The following is a 20,819-nucleotide window of genomic DNA, read 5'->3' as shown; positions in this document are numbered from 1 at the left end:
TGCCTTCCTCAATCTGATCATGCCAGCCTACAGCTTCCCTCATGCCCAGCTGGTGTCCTCCAAGAAGCGGGGGTGGTGGTGGTGGTGGTTCAGGAGGGGGCAGCATGACCTTGGATCTCCTGCTGGTGGATCTTGCAGAGCTCTGAGCACCCCCTCACTCCCAGCCCCCCCCCCCGCTCAGAGGAACGGGTGGGCTTTCCAAGAGCTCTCCAGGTATGGCAGATTCCACTCCCCTCTCCCCTCAGCACTGGACCCTGGGGGGGGGGGGGAACCGGATCCTTTTCTTTAAAAAGCCATGATTTTCCAAGGGGAGTGAGAAGCCAGTGACACCTGCCACCAGAGCCTGGAGTTCCCAGTGGTGCAGGAAACATCCTTCCAGCCTGTTCCTTGAGGCGGTCCAGCCCTACCCTTTGGCAAAGAGAGGCGGCAGCAAAAGCTGGGAGGTGCCGATGGGATGACGCTTGGGGAAGAGGGCCGCACGCTGCGGAGGGCATTTTCCCTTCGCCAACAGGGAGGACAGCGTAGAAAAGGGATCTGCTGTGATTCCATCTCCCGGAATCCTCCGCCCAACTTGCCACGCACCATCCTGGAACAACGAGATTCTGGGACTTGCTTGTAGGCCAGACAAGGACTTTTTGCAAAGTCTGGAGGTGGAAAAAAGAAATTGAACTGCTAGTTTTGCTGGTTTGTTTGTTTGTTTTTGAGCGAGCGAGAGAAAGAGACCACCTCACACACACACACACACACACACACACAGAGATCCAGTTCCCCCGCCCCATCCCAGTTGCAGAGACACGCTGTATGCAGCTCAAGGTGACATTGCCTGCCCTCCATTTGCTCCTCCAACCCTCAACGGCAGAGACACCAACCCTAGAATCTATCCTCCCCCCTGCCTCCCCCCACCACCACTTTCCATCTGCAGCTGCATTTTGAGAATCAGTGTGATTGCTTCTTTTCAGCCGAAGTGAATGCCAGCGCGTTGCACCCATGGAGCCAAGTGGCTCTGGAGCAGGTGCCCGCCGTAGCCCAAGGCAAAGCTGAAAAGTCATGCTGCATCGCACTGGATGGAGGGATCGGAAGAGGAGAAGGGGGCTGAGAGGCCCCCAAGGTACCCCAAGGGGGTCCTCTCTAGGTAGAAAAAGTTCTCTCCACCTGCTTAGATACACCTTTGTGGGCTCTGAATCTACACGCTTCATACTTGAAGCCTTCTAATTAACTCTGTTTCAAAGGCAAACGTGGAAGAGGCAGACAAAAGGAGTTGATCAATAACTGCCGGAACAGCTGAGAAGGAACAGATTCATTTTCTTGTTTGTTTGGGGAATTACGCCTAGCTCTTACGTTTCCAGGGAAAGGATTCTGAATCGGTGAATTTTTAATTCAATGTTTCAGACTGCTGGGGTGGCTTAAAAACAGGCTCCTGTTCCCCCAAATGTTACAAGGTTCCTGGATACTTTGGTTGCTGGGCTGAGGATTGCCTGTGGTTTTCTCTTGATCTGTTGACATCCACTGGAATCACAAACTGACCGAGTCCTGTGTTGGCCTCTACGTGCCTCACAAGGGTCTCAAGGGTCCGGCTGGGCCAAGGAGACTGGCACAAATCCCTTCTCCTCTGGATCCACCAATTAAGCCAGGTGTTCTCCTGGCAAAGGGTGCCGTTGCCAGTTATTTAACTGGGATAATGAGGTGTGGATTTCGAGCTAATAGATCCATGACTGACATGGTATTCTCCCTCCGACAGTTGCAGGAGAAATGCAGGGAACAACAACAGCCACTCTTAGTGGCCTTCATAGACCTTACAAAAGCATTTGACCTGGTTAGCAGGGATGGCCTTTTTAAAATACTTCCCAAGATTGGATGTCCACCCCGTCTCCTTAACATCATCAGATCCTTCCATGAGGGAATGAAAGGCACTGTAGTTATTGACGGCTCAACATCAGACCCCTTTGACATCCGAAGTGGAGTGAAACAGGGCTGTGTCCTCGCACCAACCCTTTTTGGGATCTTTTTCGCTGTCATGCTGAGGCATGCCTTTGGAACTGCAACAGAAAGTGTCTATCTCTGGACTAGATCAGACGGAAAGCTGTTTAATCTCTCCAGATTGAGAGCAAAGACCAAAGTCCAACTGAAATGCATGTGGGACTTCCTCTTTGCAGATGATGCAGCCATCGTTGCCCACTCTGCTGAAGACCTCCAACAACTCATGAATCGTTTCAGCAAGGCCTGCCAAGACTTTGGACTAACAATCAGCCTGAAGAAAACACAAGTCATGGGCCAGGGTGTGGACTCACCTCCTTCTATTACCATCTCCACACAAGAATTGGAGGTTGTTCATGACTTTGTGTACCTTGGCTCAACCATCTCTGACACCCTCTCCCTGGATGTCGAGCTGGATAAACGCATTGGCAAAGCAGCTACCATGTTCTCTAGACTCACAAAGAGAGTATGGCTCAATAAGAAGCTGACGCCACATACGAAGATCCAGGTCTATAGAGCCTGTGTCCTGAGCACACTCCTGTACTGCAGTAAGTCCTGGACCCTTTGTGCATGGCAGGAGAGGAAGCTGAACACCTTCCATATGCGTTGCCTCTGACGGATTTTTGGCATCACCTGGCAGGACAAAGTTCCAAACAGAGTAGTCCTAGAACGAGCTGGAATATTCAGCATGTATACATTACTGAAACAGCGACGTCTAGGTTGGCTTGGGCATGTCGTGAGAATGGCTGACAGTCAGATTCCAAAGGACCTCCTCTATGGAGAATGAGTGCAGGGAAATCGCCCCAGAGGGAGACCCCAGCTGCGATACAAGGAGATCTGCAAGCGGGATCTGAAGGCCTTAGGGAATGGATCTCAACAGATGGGAAACCCTGACATCTGAGTGTTCAGCCTGGAGGCAGGCGGTGCATCATGGCCTCTCCCAATTTGAAGAGACCCTTGTACAGCAGACCGAGGCAAAGAGGCAGTGCCGAAAGCAGCAAAACCAGGGAGCTGGACAGGGGACAGATTGGATTTGTCTTCAGTGTGGAAGGGATGGTCACTCTCGAATTGGCCTCTTCAGCCACACTAGACGCTGTTCCAAGTCCTCCATACAGAGCACGTCGCCATAGTCTTTCGAGACTGAAGGATGCCTAACTAAATGAGGTACTGAATAGGTGCAAAGGGAGGCAGGAAAAGGATTCTCCAGCTAGGTCCTGGGTGCCTCTGATCCTCTTCGGTTCTTCACTCTGCATAGCATCTAAGCTAGTATTTGGGGGATCCAAAACTGGTCAGAGTTAAAGGGAAGGCTTGGGGGGGTGTCGCAGCTGCATGGCCTGGGCCAGGTGGGCACCACCCACACGCTGTCCCTCTCCGTTTGACTAATGCCCTCAGAGAGAATGCAGATGCACAGAAAGTACCTCAAAATGGCAGATGCAGGGGAAGAGGGGGATCAGGAGACAGGTCTCTCTGGGTCTCTCAGGTGCTCCTAGAGGCATCTGGTGGGGCCACCGTGAGTTCCAGGGAGCTGGACAAGAGGGACCCCCGGCCTGATCCAGCAGGGCTCTTCTGAGGTTATGTTCGTAACAGCCCTCCTGGTGGCAAGTCAGAAACTCTAGCCGTCTGTGGTATCACAAAAGGACACTTTATTTTGCGGGAAGGCCTTCTTTACATTTAGACCCTGCTTTGCAGCCAAGGTGGGCTAGCTTAAAATGGTTGCTGTATGTGCTCAGCTTGCTTTCGGCACATGGTAACCGGATGAATTACTGGCCTCCAGAAGCTCATAATGAACAGCCCTGCTCCGGTTTTGCAAATGCCAGGCTGGGGCTTCCCTTTATTGGCAGCACTCCATCTTTCACTCGGTCTTCCCCTTGGCCTTCCTCAGGGAGGCAGGAGAGAAACCTCAGAGTCTCCTTCTGCAAAATTCTCCTTCCTTCTGGCCCAGAGATTTGACTTCCTGCTTCCTGGGGAGTTACGGAGAGTGATGCAGATCAATTCTCTGAGACCTGGCCGACGTAAACAGAAGGAGGGGGAGCCAACTCTGTTGGCAAGAAATACATCCCCATCTCCTGACGGGAGGTATACCTGGATTTTGCCAACCGAAACCGCTGCCAGCAGCAGCACCAGCATCAGCCACACAAGGTGGCCACACATTTTGCAGTTAAGATCTCGGCCTCTGCCTCCAGGCTACAGAAATCATCAGGAGGGCGGGGAGGGGGGGGATGCTTCATCCTTACAGCCTTCATGCTCACCATTTAAAATCAAGGCACTCCTGTTTCCCCTTCCTCTTCCCTTATTTTTATTAATCCCCAAAGCTTACATACTCTCAGTCTCTTTTGATCAAGGGAAAAAAAAGGCACCCAAAAGAGACTATGGCCTGGTATGGATTCCCAGTGCAGGTACTGACCAAATTAGAAGCTTATTCTTTTTAAATGATCGCTGATCAAACTTGAGACCAAAGCAGAGCCCAAGCCCGCCCCTCTCCCCCACCTTCCCTCCCCAGACGTCCTCTCCTGCTTCCAACTCCAGGTGGAAAAGTGCGGGCTGGGGTGATGCTTCTGGCATTCGCAGGCCAGCAACGGCCACCCTCTAGCGGCTGAGAAGGGGACTTGCTGAGGGGTGCAAGGTGGAAAGAGAGCCTCGCTTGTCAGGGAATAGTCAGAGGGACCGACTGCAGTGGCAGCGGTGAGCCTGCTCTGCTGCCCTTCATGTTCGTTTTCTAAGGGGCTTGAAGGAAGCCCCCGGGGAGGCCAAACAGGCCAGGTCCTCTCCTGGCCACGTGCGACAGTCAAAAGTGCAAACTGACCTACATGTGCATTCCATGCAAGACTCCTTCACGAGAGGGTTGGAAGCCCCGGAGGCTGGCTTCTAAGGAGTCACCCCACCAAGCCCACTCTTTGCTGACTCTGACTGGCAGCCGCCAAGGTTCTGCAGAACTACAGAGAGGAATTTTTTCCAACGCTACCCAGAGGCATGGCGAGGGATTGGACCCAGGAACTTTCTGCAGGGAAAACGCATGGGCTCCATCCGGGAAGGATGTTCCCTCCCCAGAGTTCAGCACCGCAATGTGGTCAGAACTCCCCCTCCTGTTCCCTACGAACAGGGCGAGTCTTCCTGCACCTGGAGGACTCTTCTGCCATTCCTTGCGGGAAGGGGTTGGCCTGGGCCCTGGGGCACCTGATCTGCTGCAGGGAGTGCGGCTCGCAGTCGGCAAGTGCGTCTGCGCGTGGGTGGAAGAGGGAAACATACCCGAAAAAGGAACAAAAACTGCTTGTTTGCACCAATTCTGTTCATGCGTAGGTGGAAGCAAAGAAGCCCAGCGACCATCCAGAATCACAGCAGCCGGCGACGATCGTTCCTCTGAAGAAACCCCCAGGAGTTCACGCCAAATGGAAAGCAGTTATTCCGAAAGGGGCTGGCATCATGTCTAGTTCCCCATTTGGTGGTAAAAGAGCCACCCAACCCCTGATAAGTAAATCATTAAAGCCTGGAGCAGCAGCACATGAACCCTTCATTCCGGTCAAGGCAGGTTTCCTGATCGGTCCAGATTCGCCCGTTGCATGCTGAACTTTCCATTTGAAATCCCAGGCATATCAACTTCCAGGGAAGCAGGGGGAATGCCACTGAGCATTGAAGGGAGCGTGGACTTTGCCCTTTCTGGTGCCTGATTGGTGCCCATCACACCCGTGACTTAATCAGCTTAAATTTCCAAATGGGTTCAGGGGGACCTCCTGCTTTTCTTCCCACTAAGCTCAAGGGAGCGTTCACGGCTGCTCTCCTCTCCACTTCTGTTTCACATCACCCTATCCGGAAGGTCAGGCTGATGGAAAGGGACAGGCTCAAAGTTGACTCAGAGGGTTTCATGAGGATGGGGTGGGTCTTGAACCCAACTCTCTTGAGGTCCAACATTCTAAATGTTCTCATTCTTCCCATCCAGCATGGACGGAGAGGGCGTAATGATGCAGCTCAGGAAGAAAAAAGACCCGGCCTCAAGGTGAGGGGTCTTGGAGGCTCGATGTGCGGGGCTCCTTCGCTGCTGACCAGCTCCATGCGCTGCCTGCAAAGGATGCCCTGCGACTGGGAAGAGCAGGAGGCTCGCCACTCACAGGTGCCCAGTGCCTCAGGCCCCACCTCTGCCTACGCCCGTCCGCCCACTCCCTCATGAGAGTCCAGATCCCTCTGCCTATGCGCACAGCTCCCGGGTGGGCCTCTCTTCGTTGGTGGGCCAGGGGACTCTGGAACAGCAGCCCAAACGGTAACAAGCTGTGCATCAGGCCACAGGGTGAAGGGGTGGCGCAGAAGAGTTAGACTCCTAGAGTCACTGAGCAGGAAGGGGCCTCGAAGGCCATCCAGTCCTACCCCTGGCGCAAGGCGGGAATAGAAATCCAAGCAGATCTGAGAGAGAGTAGCCCAATTTTGCTCTTGAAGGCCTCCAGTGCTGGAGCACTCACCACCTCTCAAGATCTATGGGTCCTGTGGTTGTACTGCTCTGACAGTTAAGAAGTTTTTCCTGATATCTGGCCGAATTCTGGCTTCCTTTAACTCGAGCCCAAGGTTGCGTGTCCTGCACTCTGGGATGACTGAGAACAGATCCTGCCCCTCCTCTGCATGTCAGTCTTTTGAGGATTTGAAAAGTGCTCTCCTATCTCCCCTCAATCATCTTTCCTCAGAGCTAAACTGGCCCAATTCTTTCAGCCTTTCCTCATAAGGCTCGGTTTCAACCACCCCCCAATCATCCTTGTTGCCCTCCTCTGAACTTGTTTCAATTTGTCAGCATCTTTCTTGAAGTGGAGTGTTCAGAACTGGACACAATACTCCAGGTGAGGCCTAACCAGTGCTCAAAAGAAGGGAACGAGTACTTCACAGGATTCAGAGATTATACTTCTGTTAATGCATCTTAAAACAGCATTTGCCTTTTTTGCAGCCACATTGCATGGTTGGCTCATATTCAGCTTGTGATCTCCAACAATTTAGTTTATTTGACAGGACTATGTCAGCTTGTCCCAGAGATAAATAATAAATGGCCCAAGTAAAGAGTTAAAATTGTTTCTATTCAGGGCAAGTGGGAGGGGGTGAGGCCCATGTTCAGGCAAAGCACATTGTCTGCCTCATTTCCATCCGGACCATCACAGACCCTTAGAGACCCTCCCCTGTGACTCTCCAGTGGCCCATTAATGGATGGTTGTTGTTTTTTCATAATTGAGAAAGGAAATAATCACATAAATCCACCTTTTTGTTACTGTTTACATCTAATCTATATATGAAGCTGGACATCCTAGGGCTGGAAAAAAAGGCCATTGCTTCAGATCTGAGACTCACTGCAGGAATGCAGGCTTTTTATTGCTGTTACGTGGATGAAGGCAGCCTGGCTCAACGTCGTTTGGTCTCACGGCAGCCTACGGTCCCTCGGGAAGCGTGACAGGTAGGTGCTTGCACGGAGAGAACTGCGCACGTCCCACTGCTATGGGTCAGAGTGGGCTTCTTTTAAGGGAAGGGCCGGAAGCTGGAAAGAGGAAGGATAATGCTTAGGTTTAAGGAGAAGGGGGTGTTCCAAACCCTGCTGGAGAAGCGGCACCAAAATTGCAATGAGTTACACTTGTAATCCCAGGACCCTGGAAAGTAATTACCCGCAAAATGACACTTTTAGAAAGCAGGTCTTCGTTCTCAGAAATAACTAAAAGCAAGAATTGCTTACGTCAGCAAACAAACACGTTTGGCTATCTTCACGTTTAGCAGCAGGCAGCCTGGCCAGAGCCAAGGCGTGAACAGTGTAGAGTTTGTTCTTCACCATTTCATGAGGCTTCATCCCCGTCACTGTGCAAGAAGGAAAAGCCACACCACTCAAGCCATCCTTGGTTAAGTCACAGTCATCATGTAAGGTAGTTCTAGTTACTGGGAAAAAGAGTTAGCGGTGAGTAACTAATACGGCACGTGGATATAGCCAGGCCGGGCACTTTGCCCCAGGGAAGAGGGCTACTTCTAAGCCCCATCCCTTCTCAGCTGTGCAGGACGCCCTCTCCCCTGGTCTCTCTCCCCCCCCCACACACACACATACACATCAGGCTTTTTCACTCATGGGTGAGTGGGTGGGTGGGGGAAAGGCCTGGCAAGGGAGGACTGACCCTGGCCCTTCACTTGGACCTGGAGAGCTTTTCACAGGGAGGGGCGCTTGCTCTCTCTCGGCCTGTGCCCCCGCGGTGTGTGCACTGTGGCTGCACGGGTGCACTTACCCACGTTATCTACATTGGAAGCATTTTTCTGGGGGAATCCCTGGGGTGTCACACCGGCCCGTCCTGTGTCCTGCAGAGGAAAAGAGAAACAGGGGAGGGCTGGGGAGAGAGGGGGTGAGGGGGAGACCCTTCTCTGTCCCAGTGCCCCCACTTCATCGCCTCCAGCAATGGGCTCAAATGCCCATGGTTGGGTTTTACCCAGAAGGTCTCAGATCCTCCTCCTGGGTGGCTCTTGGTTCATCAGCACCTCCCACGCCTTCAGAAATGGAAGGACCATTTGTGCCGATAAAAACGATCACAACACAATCAAAATATGGGGGGGGGGGATGGCAAGGCCCTCCCTCTGGCCCCAGTCTTGGTAACCAACAGCAACGCCCCCCTCCCCACGCTCTTCCCTCCTGCCTCCCCTCCTCACCTCTGTTGCCAAAGGAGCTTCCTGCAGCTTCACACGCCGTTGCACCCGCTCGGGTGGTGGCTTGATCCTCGGGATTTCTGATGCTACAATCTCCTAAGAAGAAGGTCGGGGGCCGGGGTGGGGGATTTGGAGGGGAATGGAAGAAGGCTTTACATATTGATGACTGATCCATTGACTGATTTAAAGCACTTGATATATCAGTCTTCCAAGGCATCCATTCTCAAAGCAGCTTGCGATACCACACTTCAGCAGGTGGGATGGTTGAAATCAACCCACCAGGTCGTTTATGGGGAGGGCCCATGACCACCACGGTGTTAGTTAGTTAGTTAGGCATCCTTCCGTCTTGAGAAACGATGGTAACATGCTCTGCATGGAGGACTTGGAACAGCGTCTAGTGTGTTTGAGGAGGCCAATTCGAGAGTGACCGTCCCTTCCATACTGAAGACAAATGTAGTCTGTCCCCTGTCCAGCTCCCTGGTTTGGCTGGTTTCAAGATGGCCTCTTTGCCTCGGCCTGCTGGACAAGGGTCTCTTCAAATTGGGAGAGGCCGTGATGCAAAGCCTGCCTCCAGGCTGAATGCTCAGATGTTGGGTGGCTCCTTAAAAAGGTGTGTGAGAAATGCTGCCCGCTTTGAGACACCCTCCCTGAGGCTGTTCCTTTGCCATCCTGTAATGCCAGCTCCTTCCAAGCCGGGCTGCTGGTAAAGCCCCCCCCCCCCCCGGTGGCACCCGTCTGGCTGTGGTTGCGGCTGTGCACCCACCGGACCTCAGGCCTTCCCAAGTTCAGGAGTCTTGAGACACGGCCGGTTGGCCTGCCCGGCTGGTGCAGGGACCACAGCTGCAAGCACGTGGCCTCTCCCTCCTCCCTCCCAGCTCTGCTGTGTTGTTTGCGGGTCCTTCGGTTTTAAAAGGCACACAGCGGTAACCTGCTCATCTCCTGGCCCCCGCCTGCTGCAAGCAGTTTCCTGGGAGGAAATGTCCCACAGATGTGGTCTGCTGAAGGGGGGGGGGTCATGTTTGGAAGCCAAGGCTCCTGGGTCTCTGGCCAGGCCCCTCCTGGTCAAGACCCAAAGGCTGCATGAACGCAAGGGTGAGAAAATAGAATGCACAGGTTTCCCGGGACGTAGTGGACTCCTCTAGGAAGAGCAGGGGGGGGTGGCCTCTGCCAGCGAGAATGGCTGGGGTGGGGGAAAAGGGACCTATTTAGCCCAGGAGGGAGGAGAAGGGGTTTGGGCTGACCCCGGCAGCCTTCCTTTTCTCTCCAGGGATAAGGCTAGGAGGACCAACGGGAAGCAGGCTGCGGCTTGAGTTTTTGGAGTGTCAAGCTCACAGCCCCCCCCCTCTTAGCAAGAAACTGAGGGGGCAGCCGGGAGGGGGGAAACCTTGGTTTTTTTGGCTCACTGCAAGAAATCCCTTGATAAACCCTGTGGGATTTCTTGGGTGTTTCCTGGCCTTTTTTTCTCCCCCCCCCCAAAGAAATTATAACCATCTCTACACAAATTGGTGGTGGGTCTGCCTTCCATTGAATTCACCAGAACCCCTCGGGCATTCAGCGGCACATCATCTGGGCCAGAAGAAGCAGCCGTGGGCAAAATGAGAGCAGCGAAACCTTCCTCGTCCAGAAGAAAGTCTCAGCGAGGAATCTCAGGGTGGTGAGGCTTAGAAAACTGCCCAGAATGAGATATTTCTATTTCTTTTGGCGGGCTCTCCGCATTCTCTCGTAGGCCTCTCCGAGGAAAACGAAACACAGCAGAAAAGGTGATAATGTTATGCAAAGCTGAATATAGAAGGAAGACCTTGCAGATCATCCCTCTATATGAGACAGGCTGACTCGTCAAGGAAACCCCAGGCTTATGGTCGTTAAGAGCTGAGGGGGGGGAGGGGGCTGTAATCTTCTGGAGGTCATTACCTCATAGGGTCACCCTCAGTCCAGAAAGGACTCAAAGTACCTAAGAGGAAATTCTCAATTGTAAGAGAGCTGTTTGACCATGGAAGGTGTCCATTCCTTCTTCCTACCAGTGGTGACCTTCTCTCCCCCCCACCTCCAATTTTCATTTCCTCCATTCCTCCTTCATTCCTTTTTTATTATGACTGGGTTTCCGTATTAGTGAGGGAGAACTGTGTGAAGGTGGAACAAATTGGCTGGAGGTGGTTTCTTCCTCTACACGACCATCGTTCTCTATTTCTGCTCTCTGTCGCCCAGATGAAGTGTGAAAACGTGGCATTTACAGCAAGATCCGATGGGTTCACGTATTCCATTTAGTAATGAGTTCTTTTTATATATCAGTGGGTTTCACATTTTTATCGTCCAAACCGGTATAACAGAGCACAGGAATTTTTCTGAACGACACTCTCCCCAAAATCCTCCAGCAAGTGAGGCCACTTAGAAGAGAAGAGTTGACCCCAGGGGTGGGCTGGGGTGGGGGGGTTAGATCACTTTAAAAGGGGTTTTAATCCAAGTAGGTAGCTCTTCTCAGTTCTGGGAGAAAGTGAGGTTCCTGTCGTGAATCTGAACCTGAGGCTCCCTTCGGAGGGAGGCCAGGCTGGCCCCCTCCCATCTTGGCCAACCCCCTCCTGAAGCAGGAAATTGACAGCCCCCCCCCCGAGTCTGTTGAGGAACCTCCAGTGAAGGAAAACCCACCCCCCTCCGAGACTCGTCTGTCCCATTGCCCAACGGCTCTTAAGGTCAGGCAGTTCTTCCTAAGGTTTAGCGGAAACCCTAATTTTTGGAGATTTGAAGATGGCCCTCGCTGCCCTGTGGGATCCTACCATCTCCTCTTCTCTGAGGGAAACAAGCCAAATTCTCTCAGCCGTTCCGCTTGGGGCTTGGATGGCAGGCCTTTTACCCTTCCGGTCACCCTCCTCTGGGCATGCCCGTTTGTCAATACCCTCCTTCAACGGTGGCGCCCAGGACTGGCCACGGGGCACCAGGCGACCACCGGTGCTTCCTTGCACCCAGATGGTGGCCTTCTGTTGCCTTGCGTTTGCCTCGCACCTCATCCCACTCCTCTTGACTCATGTTCAGCTTGTGGCCAGCATGTCTGCGTCACCCTCTGATACTCAGAAGCTAGAATGGAGCCCAGGCTCGCTTTGATGGCCCTACAGATCGGGAAACGGTGCTCCAAACTCCAGCCGGCTAGTAGGTCCTGGTCTGCTCCCTTCCACCCCTTTTGCTCCCAGGAAACCAGGCCTGAAGGCGCTTTGCCAGATTACCGCATTGGGTGGAGACGGTTTGCATCTCCCATCAGCATGAAGGAGGCCTGCTTTCCATGGCCGCCCATTCAACTCAGGGGTGGCCTCTCGTGAATACTAATTGCAGGGAAAGCTGCCGTAGCAAAGGGAGAAGCCGCGAGCAGTGGATAAAGGTCGTGCTGCCAGAATGCAAATGACCCGAGGATATGTCTATTCACAAGGACAGCCTGTCCGCTGGATGAACCCCAGCCAAGCCTGGTGCCCCCCCCATTGCAATTAAACCCCCACCCCACCCCCACCCTTGCTGCCCTACATAAAAGGTGATTCCCTCAGACTTCCAAGTCCCACAAGCAGAGATCCGTCACAGCAAATGGAGTCTGCTTCTCTCTGGTGCAAGAGGAGGGCGCCTGCCCTCTTTGGCCCTTAAAAGTGAATTGGTACCCTCCGCTAATCAGCAAAGGCTTTAGTTGCTTAATTTGCAGTAGCCAGTTTTAACTTCACTCCAGCTGACCATCCCCCTGTCTTGGTCATCTCTGGCCTCCTCCACTGGTGGTCAAGGAACCAAAGGCCAACGTGCTCCCCCCCTCCACCTGCCAAGTGAACATTTGCCGGGGGGGGGGGCAGATATATTTTTCTGTCCAAAAGATCTCCTGTATGGAGAATTAGTGGAGGGAAATCGCCCCAGAGGGAGACCACAGCTGCGATACAAGGATATCTGCAAGCGGGATCTGAAGGCCTTAGGAATAGACCTCAACCGATGGGAAACCCTGACATCTGACCGTTCAGCCTGGAGGCAGGCGGTGCATCACGGCCTCTCCCAATTTGAAGAGACCCTTGTCCAGCAGGCCAAGGCCAAGAGGCAGTCCCGAAACCAGCCAAATCAGGGAGCTGGACAGGGTACAGATTGTATTTGTCTTCAGTGTGGAAGAGATTGTCACTCTCGAATTGGCCTTCTCAGGCACAATAGATGCTGTTCCAAGTCCTCGATACAGAGCACGATACCATAGTCTTTCGAGACTGAAGGATGCCTTCGATCATCATAACCCCCATACTCCCCTGACCAGTTTGGCCAGCAATCATGCCAGGTGGGGGAATCTGGATGTTGGGATAAAAAAGGAGCTCGGATAAGCTCTTCTCAGGAGGAATGAGATGACAAGAGGGAAATCAGCTTGGCCCCACACAAGAGCTAGAGAGGGAGTGGGTCTCAACAGCTGATGGGGGGGCACCTCGGTCTGCAGATTTACTGGAGGGTTTGTGTGTGTGTGTGTGTGTGTGTGTGTGTGTTGTGTGTGTGTGTGTGTGTGTGTGTGTGTGTGTGTGTGTGTGTGTGTGTGTGTGTGTGTGTGCGTGCGCTTTGGCTCTCTCTCCAAAGAGAGAGTCCAGCGATGCTATTGTCAGTCTCATTTTCCTGCCCCAGATGATCCACCCGGGGCTCTCAGGCGTGTGGGGCCCAGTGCCCATGGCTTGGCTTGACGGGGACGGGGGACTCCTGTTGTTTTCTGATGTTGACTTGTTCCCAGTTGTTTAAGGCGCTTGCATCCCAGCCTGACATCTCCCCTTTCAGGGCGGGACAGAAGCCCTCCTGCAGAAACCAGCCATCGCTAAAGGCTTGGCTCCCTCTCCATGATGAGAAGGGCTTATTTCACCCCCCCTCCCCTCGGCTGCGTCTGCTTCCCATTATGCTCCGATCAACATGTCATGATGTGACATGAGTCCCTGTCAGAGGATGTGAAGACACTTCCTGGCAGCCTCCTCTGAACAAGCAGATCCCACAGGCTAAGAAAGGGTGTGAATCCCATCTCAGGCGCTCTGACGAGCAATGACAGGTTTTGCATGAAACTCTGGGAAGGAGCAAGGAGCACTTTACCACCACAAAGAGCCGTTCTGAGCTGATAAGGCAGCGGAGGAAGTGTGTGGGTTCCCTCTCTTGAGGCAGGGAAGGAGGAGGTGTGTGTGTGTGGGGGGGGGTGGAAAGCTTCCCAAGCCCAGCCCAGCAGCAGCTGCTTCCCCACGTCTGTCTGACGCAGAGGGATCCTGCCTGCCCACGGGGGCTGCCCAAGGGCTGAGCCTCTTCCCGAAGAAGGCAAACGTCTTCCTGCCTCGATGGCTTTCCTCTCCGTGGCTCCTGAGGCTGCTCCCCGTGGGCTTAGAGAGCCTTTGCCTTTTGCTCTGAGCTGCTTTATGGCTTTTGCACAGGTTGTTTGATGCCTCAGGGAGAGGCGATGGAACAGCTTCAGCAGATAAACACAAGGTACCAAAGATAAGAACAGCTTCTTCCCTCATCAGCACCTGTGGATGCTTGGGATCACCCCCAGCCATCTTTATGGATCCCTTTTTCTTGCAAGGAGGGGGGGGGGGCGGGGCGGGGCAGGGAGAAAGGCTCCTTAAGGCTCACCTGGATGTGCTTCTCTGTCCCCATGCTGGATTTCTCTGGTTCCACCTCGGACCTGGCCCCCTTCGGCAGCGGGGTGATGCTGGGCTAAAGAAAGAGGAGAAAGAGGTCGCACACTGCAGACTGGCAGCAAGCTTGGCCCGGGTGGGCTGAAGGAGGGAGGGAGGGGGGGAACCAGGGATGCCCCACCTGCTCAGTGCCAGCGCCTTCCTGCCTCAGCGACTGCTCTCTCAGGGCTGCCCTCTCCTGCACTGCTTTGGCCAGCTTCTTTTTCTGCAGGGAGAACAAGAAAAACCATCGGCAGGGCTGGCTTCTTTTAGGCCCAGGGACACACTTCGTTAGCTTGTGCCAGGGCCAAAGTGGGTGCGCCCCCAGGTGCCTGCAGGAAAGACCGTTTTCATGAGTTGGCTTCCATCCCCCCCCCTCAAATTGCAGAACCACTTGCTTTTGTTTTGTGGTGGATCTTTGCAATGGGAGCAGCTAAACATGGGCTTCCTTTGCATATAACTTCAATGTGTTAATGCATACATATAAGGCCCTAAACGGTTTAGGACCCCGATACTTGGCGGAACGCCTGCTCCCACCTAGATCTACTCGGATCACCCGCATGAGCCAGGAGGTGAGGCTGAGGAGCCTAATGCCAAGGGAGGCCCGGAATGAACGAACACGAAACCGGGCCTTCTCGGCAGTGGCTCCTCGCCTCTGGAATAACCTTCCTCTGGTTATCCGTGCAGCCCCTACGCTGGGCACTTTTAAGAGTCAACTAAAAACATGGTTGTATGTTCAGGCCTTCCCTCCTGTCAATATTTAATTCTTTCTTTATTTTTTCTTTCATTTATTATTTGTTTTATTATTGTATGTGTTATGGAATGTTTGTAAAATTCTTATGTTTTTGTACACCTTATTGGAAGCCGCCCACAGTGGTCGACCAGACCAGATGGGCAGGATATAAATCAAATAAATACATAAATAAATAAAATATAAATGGCTCTGGCAGGGAGCTTTGAAGGTATGGCGTGTCTGGAAGGAAAACCACTGTAATTGCAGAGAAATACGCAGGAGGTGCCGTTGGCCACGGGTGGGGCAAGGCGGGGACTTACCAGGTAAATGTTGTACCTCAGCATCCTGGTCCTGGCATCGGAGACGCTGGAGCCCAGCTCTTTCAGTTTGGCCTTCATGTCAACCATCAGACGGGCAGGGGGGTCCTGATGGCTTTGCAGCTGGGTCACCTCTGTCAGGAGGGGCCCCAAAGCTGTGTACAAGGCGGAGATGTGCTTCCTGAGGAAAGGCAAAAGGAGAGAGATACCCTAAGCGGATCTGTCGACACCACCTTCTACACGGGACCTGCAGCCCACACCTGACATCCCAACAGTCTGCTTCCAGCCACCCCAGCGACTGACTGCCCGCCTCGGGCAAGATGTTCTGAATTCTGACAATGTTTAACTTCATCCCCAGCTCTCCCGAATTTTATAATGTCCCTATTTGAAGGAGAGATTGGGAGGACCCTAAAACCTCCCTCCTTCTGACTTTTCAGCAATATAGCAAAGGCATTACTTAAGGAAGATTTTTGTTCCTGTACATGTTCTTATCTGTACCTGCTGGACAGCTCAGTGGTTGAGGCCTCTGGCTGGGAAGTCAGAATTTAGGAGTTCAAATCCCCCATTGAGGGGGGCTGGACCTGATGATCTCTAAGGTGCTGCAGAAAGAATACAACTTCTCTGTCTTCCGACGGGCATTTTCCCTGCTGTACGGCTGGTTCGCTGCTTTTTCTGGCAATCATACCACATCATTTTCTGGAGTGAACCAACTAGTCCCCAGAATCTTTCTACACACACTGATCATGGCATGGCCTTTTAAAAAAATTGATGTGGGTATGATCGCTCCATTTTGATTAACTTCCAGTGAGTGGGGTTGTTGTGATCGAAAGCGAGCTTGTGGCTGTCAAATGGCCTTCTGCTGTCAATTTGCCAATATTGTGAAGTGGCTTAAGAAGAGAGTGTAGCCACTTCACAATATTGGGAAATTAAACACTTCCTCTGCTTCATGAAGGGCGAGAGGAAGTAAATGTTTTTTTTTTTTTAAAAAACTGTACAAGGACAGCATATGTGTGCTACATCACTTTGAAAAGAAAAAGAAAAATTGAAAACTTCCTCCTGGAAGTGGGATGAGACAGGAGAGGGATTTTTTGGCACAGCCACATAACACATACAAAACAGGGAAATAAAAAACTTATATCCTCTATGGAGAATGAGGAGGAAGCAAAAAAAAAGTTTTTAACTAATTAGGATGGTGCTAATGTGCTGCATCACCCAAATATTTTTTTAAAATGAAATCTTCCTCCCAGAAGCAAGAAGAGACAGGAGGGGGCAAGGAGGGGGATTTTGTTAGTCTTCTTAAAGGAACCAGATCCAATTGTGTTACTTGAGGTGCACATGCCATTGGGGTGCACCAAATGGCATACCAGACCTCTTCCTGACCCCAACCGATCCTACTTAGTTTGCAGCCACCCACTCCAAATGATTCCATGCAGACAAGCTATGTTTGTTTTAAAATTTGTCTTGATCTGTCTGTTGGATGAAGAAACAACCCTTCTTTGCCAAAGGTCCATTCCCTATGAATTTGTACCACATGGCGGTTGGATTTGTCCCCAAAGGCACTCACATGGTCTCCTCGTCCAGCTCCTCATCTCCACAAGCGGGGTTCTCACTCACAGGACTTTGAGGCTCTGCTGTGGAAAGGAAATTGAAATGGGGAAGATGGCAAGAAAGCCTGGAGAGACGGATGCTAGTGGTGGCTGGTGGAACTCTACGTCAGCCCCCTTTTCTTGCTTCTGTTCACCCCCTGCCTCTCCCCTTTCCCTCCGAGGACCCTCCTCTGGATCTTGTCCTGCCCCATAAGATAGAGACCCATGGGGTTGTCGAGGGGCAGCCAACGCCTCATACCTGGGAGACTGGAGGGGGCAGAGCCTCTGTCGTCCATGACTTGAAGGCTGAAAAAAAAACCAAAGGTAGAAAAGGGGTGCATTGTGTGGCAGCTGCTTTTTTGGCTGGTATATCCCAGTGCACAGTCGAGGCCTGGGGAGAGTCTGCTGGGGCACAGGAAACATGCCACTGTTCTCAGAATGTACGTCTCCAGTCCTCATGACTTCAATGAGGGGCTTGAAACAACACAGACAAGGCTTGGTGCTCCTGGGGGGTGGGTCAAAGTGAATAAAGAGTTGTGGCCTGTGTGGGGAAGTGGAAGGGCGGGGCAGCATCTCAGTGCCCCTACAGACCTTCTTGTTCTTCCACTCTACTAGGGATCTGAGAGTAATTATGGACCTTTGCAGTGGCATTTTCATGTAATTTATGCAGAGGGCAGAATCCGGCTTTGATGGCCACAGCCTTCCACTTTCTGACTGCTGAATCTGGATTGGCCATGTGTAGATGCACCCCTCCATACACACACCCTCAACATTGTAAAACAAGAAATGGAATATCTAAACTAACTACAGTGGGCTGGAATAGATTTTCAATTAGACTTTACAAAATGTTTTACCTTGGAAACAATAAAGATAGTGATACAGGACACAGCACAAGAATTTAGGGACTATAATGCCAAAGTCTGACCAAGTAATATCAATCATGTAGAGTTTGTTTGCATAGCTTTCATTCAAGTCTAGGCTCCAACTACAGCTGCACAACAAGAAGAAACTGAATAATTTTACATCAGTGTCTAGGAGGAAATTGATTTCTCTCTCTCACACACAAATAAGATGTGCTGATAATCATAGTAAACAGAATGCAAAAGTAGGAAATAAAGCAGAACCAAACATCGTTGGAGAACTTGGCCTACAGTAGAAGGTAGAAGCAGGAGAGTGACTAATTAAATTCAGTGAAACCAGCAATTAATTTATTGCAAACACATGTTTTGGGCAACCAGACAGATCATTGTACCCCTGGATGTCACTGGACAGCAAACAGAAGAACCCGATAGCCTATGTAATCAAGAGTGGAAGTTGGAGAAGTTGTATTCTTTCTGCAGAAACAAGACCAGGAACATCCTGGAATAATTAGATTTAGATTAGGCATCATTCAGTCTCGAGAGACTATGGTAACATGCTCTGAATAGAGGACTTGGAACAGCATCTGGTGTGGCTGAGAAGGCCAATTCAAGGGTGGCAATTCTTTCCACAATCTGTCCCCTGTCCAGCTCTCTGATTTTGATGGATTTGGGACTGCCTCTTTGCCTTGGCCTGCCTTCAGGCTGAACGCTCAGATGTCAAGGTTTCCCATCTGTTGAGGTCCATTCCTAAGACCTTCAGATCCCGCTTGCAGATGTCCTTGTATCACAGTTGTGGTCTCCCTCAGGGGTGATTTCCCTGCGCTAATTCTCCATACAGGATATCTTTTGGAATCCGACCATCAGCCATTCTCACAACATCCCTGAGTCAACATAGACGTTTCTGTTTCAGTAATGTATATGTGCTAAAAATTCTAGCTTGTTCGAGCTGGGATAATAGCAGTCTTGCATATACTAATGCTGGGTATCAGTGAGAGAGAGGCTTTACAACCTATATGATTGGCACTAATTTGACTGGTAAAGTTCTTTTTCCACCTCTGGCATGTGAGGCAAGCCCCCTTTTCTGTTTGCTTTTGCTTCCATTGTTCGTTGATATCTCCTCTTCTTCCTCTGACCATCTTCCAAGCAGCAAGCCTGCAGAGTCTCCATTCAAACCCTTTTTATTCTGACTGTTAACTTCAGACAGTAACTATAAGTAAATACACCCCTTTCTACTTCAAATGCTCCTAAATTCGAAAAGACTGCACACTGTTAATATAAAAGAAATCAGATGAAACTGAAGAGCAAGATTAAAGCAATTGTAGGGCCAAAATAAAATTTATATAATACTGGGATTCTGAAAGATCAGCAGTGGAATATATCCTCTGATCATTATGTCAGTTTGAACCTTTAAAGGGATGAACAGTCCAAGGGCCTGGCTAGCTAAGGGCCAGCCTGGCTTTGGATAATTTCTGGATATGAACCTATTCAGATGTTAAGGTCTTCAGGAGAGGGTCTTTTCCAGAAGACCAACAGCTGCAGGGGCCCCCCGAACAGGCAAATAGGAGAGGATGCTTCCCTGTGGGGCTCCCAGGCGGTGGCATGGAATCACTTTGGAACTGTGTGATCAGTGGCCCGCTTCACTCTTTGTAAGAAGGGTGTAAAAAACATCTTTTTAGACTGGCATGTGTTCTTTCTTTCTTTCTTTCTTTCTTTCTTTCTTTCTTTCTTTCTTTCTTTCTTTCTTTCTTTCTTTCTTTCTTTCTTTCTTTCTTTCTTTCTTTCTTTCTTTCTTTCTTTCTTTTTACTGTGCACTTAGTTGATTTTAATGGTTTTCATAGTAGGGTTTCTTTTGTCTGATATTGTTTTGTGCTTAAATCTGGTTTACTAGTTTTTAAAATGAATTTTTAAGGTCATCTGTATGTGTTTGTGTGTGTGTGTGTGTGTGTGTGTGTGTGTGTGTGTGTGTAAGAGAGAGAGAGAGAGAGAGCGAGAGAGAGCGAGAGAGAGATCTAAAAAAGAAATACATCATGCCTCCAACAGAGGGCAGTGTAGGAAAGCTCTTCTGGAAGGAAAGGTGTCAAGCTGCTTGTTATCCTGGAGCAAAGGCTATGGTCCATCCATTCCTGCATCTGAGATGCTGTATGGAATGATTGTGCTTTAGCAAAAGGCAATGCAGATTTCACCACTATTTCCTTATAGAGAGAGATTTGATTCTCCATCCCCTGATATAAAAGCTAACACAAAAGTTCCAGTCTGCAGTAAACCATCTTGGAATTCTGCTTTCACTACAGGTCCTGCAGTTTCAAAACCGAATTGGGATGATTCCTGGACTTTTCTGTGATGATCTGGCTAGGATGATTTTTCTGCCCCTGCTCTGCAGCACAGAGCCTAATAAAATGTCCTGCAGGTCTTGAAATCTCATTTTTTTAATATACTAGTGGTCCAATAAAGTGGTGATCACGCAACTCCATTTTTGGAGAGATGTTTCAGAGAGCAGCGTGGGATACCATGTCACGTGGATGAATGGAAAGAGCCACCAAGATCCTGGTTTGCTGCTTCCAGGTTGTATAAGTTGGCACGGGACACCGGTGGTCAAGGGAGGAAAGCAAGGAAAAACAGATAGGCAGTTCATGGAAGGTGTGAACCCCCTCGTGCCTCCCTTCTTCTGTTTGTGACCTGGTGTCTGCAAGGGGAGTTTCCATCATTGGATCCCTAGAGCTGCGGGAGTTCCATTCTCTCTCTCTCTCTCTTGCTCTCCCATCCGCTTCTCCACAAGGTGTGATGCTGGGTCCCTTTGCCGGCATCTTAAGCCAATCTAGCTCTTGGTTTGAAAGGGTCTCCCCAAGGCCCCCACTTTGAGATCTCTTCACTCAGTCAAAGATCTTGAGTCCCACCCTGGGAAAGCCCACCCAAGCCCACGTTTCACAGAAGGGTGCTTATTCTTGCACAGGCATTCTGCTACTCTTTAAGTGTCATTTATTCCGTGTAGCTGAGCGGGAGAGCAGAAGGTAAGCAGAAACACTGCACGTCCAGAGTTATAGCGAGCGCACCAGAAGATCCCAGTTGGACACTGTGTC

General features: G+C 51.0%; 1 protein-coding gene across 2 annotated transcripts; it reads right to left on the bottom strand.

The window, feature by feature from the left end:
• Positions 1–7,278: 7,278 nt before the first annotated feature.
• LOC110082834 (uncharacterized) lies at positions 7,279–19,169 on the bottom strand. Of its 2 annotated transcripts, none has more exons than XM_072988918.2 (9): positions 17,142–19,169; positions 16,861–16,927; positions 15,300–15,477; positions 14,389–14,472; positions 14,203–14,286; positions 8,617–8,709; positions 8,202–8,271; positions 7,667–7,863; positions 7,279–7,474 (listed from the first exon to the last, which is right to left on the bottom strand). In XM_072988918.2, exons 1-9 carry the CDS (start codon positions 17,221–17,223, stop codon positions 7,433–7,435), a joined length of 897 nt encoding a protein of 298 aa, XP_072845019.2. In that variant the 5' UTR covers positions 17,224–19,169; the 3' UTR covers positions 7,279–7,432. The 2 variants fall into 2 exon arrangements, with proteins under 2 accessions (XP_072845019.2, XP_078241307.1); XM_078385181.1 differs by having other exon boundaries at positions 7,667–7,785.
• Between the last annotated feature and the right edge of the window lie 1,650 nt (positions 19,170–20,819).

The sequence above is a fragment of the Pogona vitticeps genome, chromosome 2, assembly GCF_051106095.1.
Source record: "Pogona vitticeps strain Pit_001003342236 chromosome 2, PviZW2.1, whole genome shotgun sequence".
NCBI lineage: Eukaryota > Metazoa > Chordata > Lepidosauria > Squamata > Agamidae > Pogona > Pogona vitticeps.
Note: the sequence above shows the minus strand (reverse complement) of the source record. Positions and strands in the feature narration are given on the sequence as shown.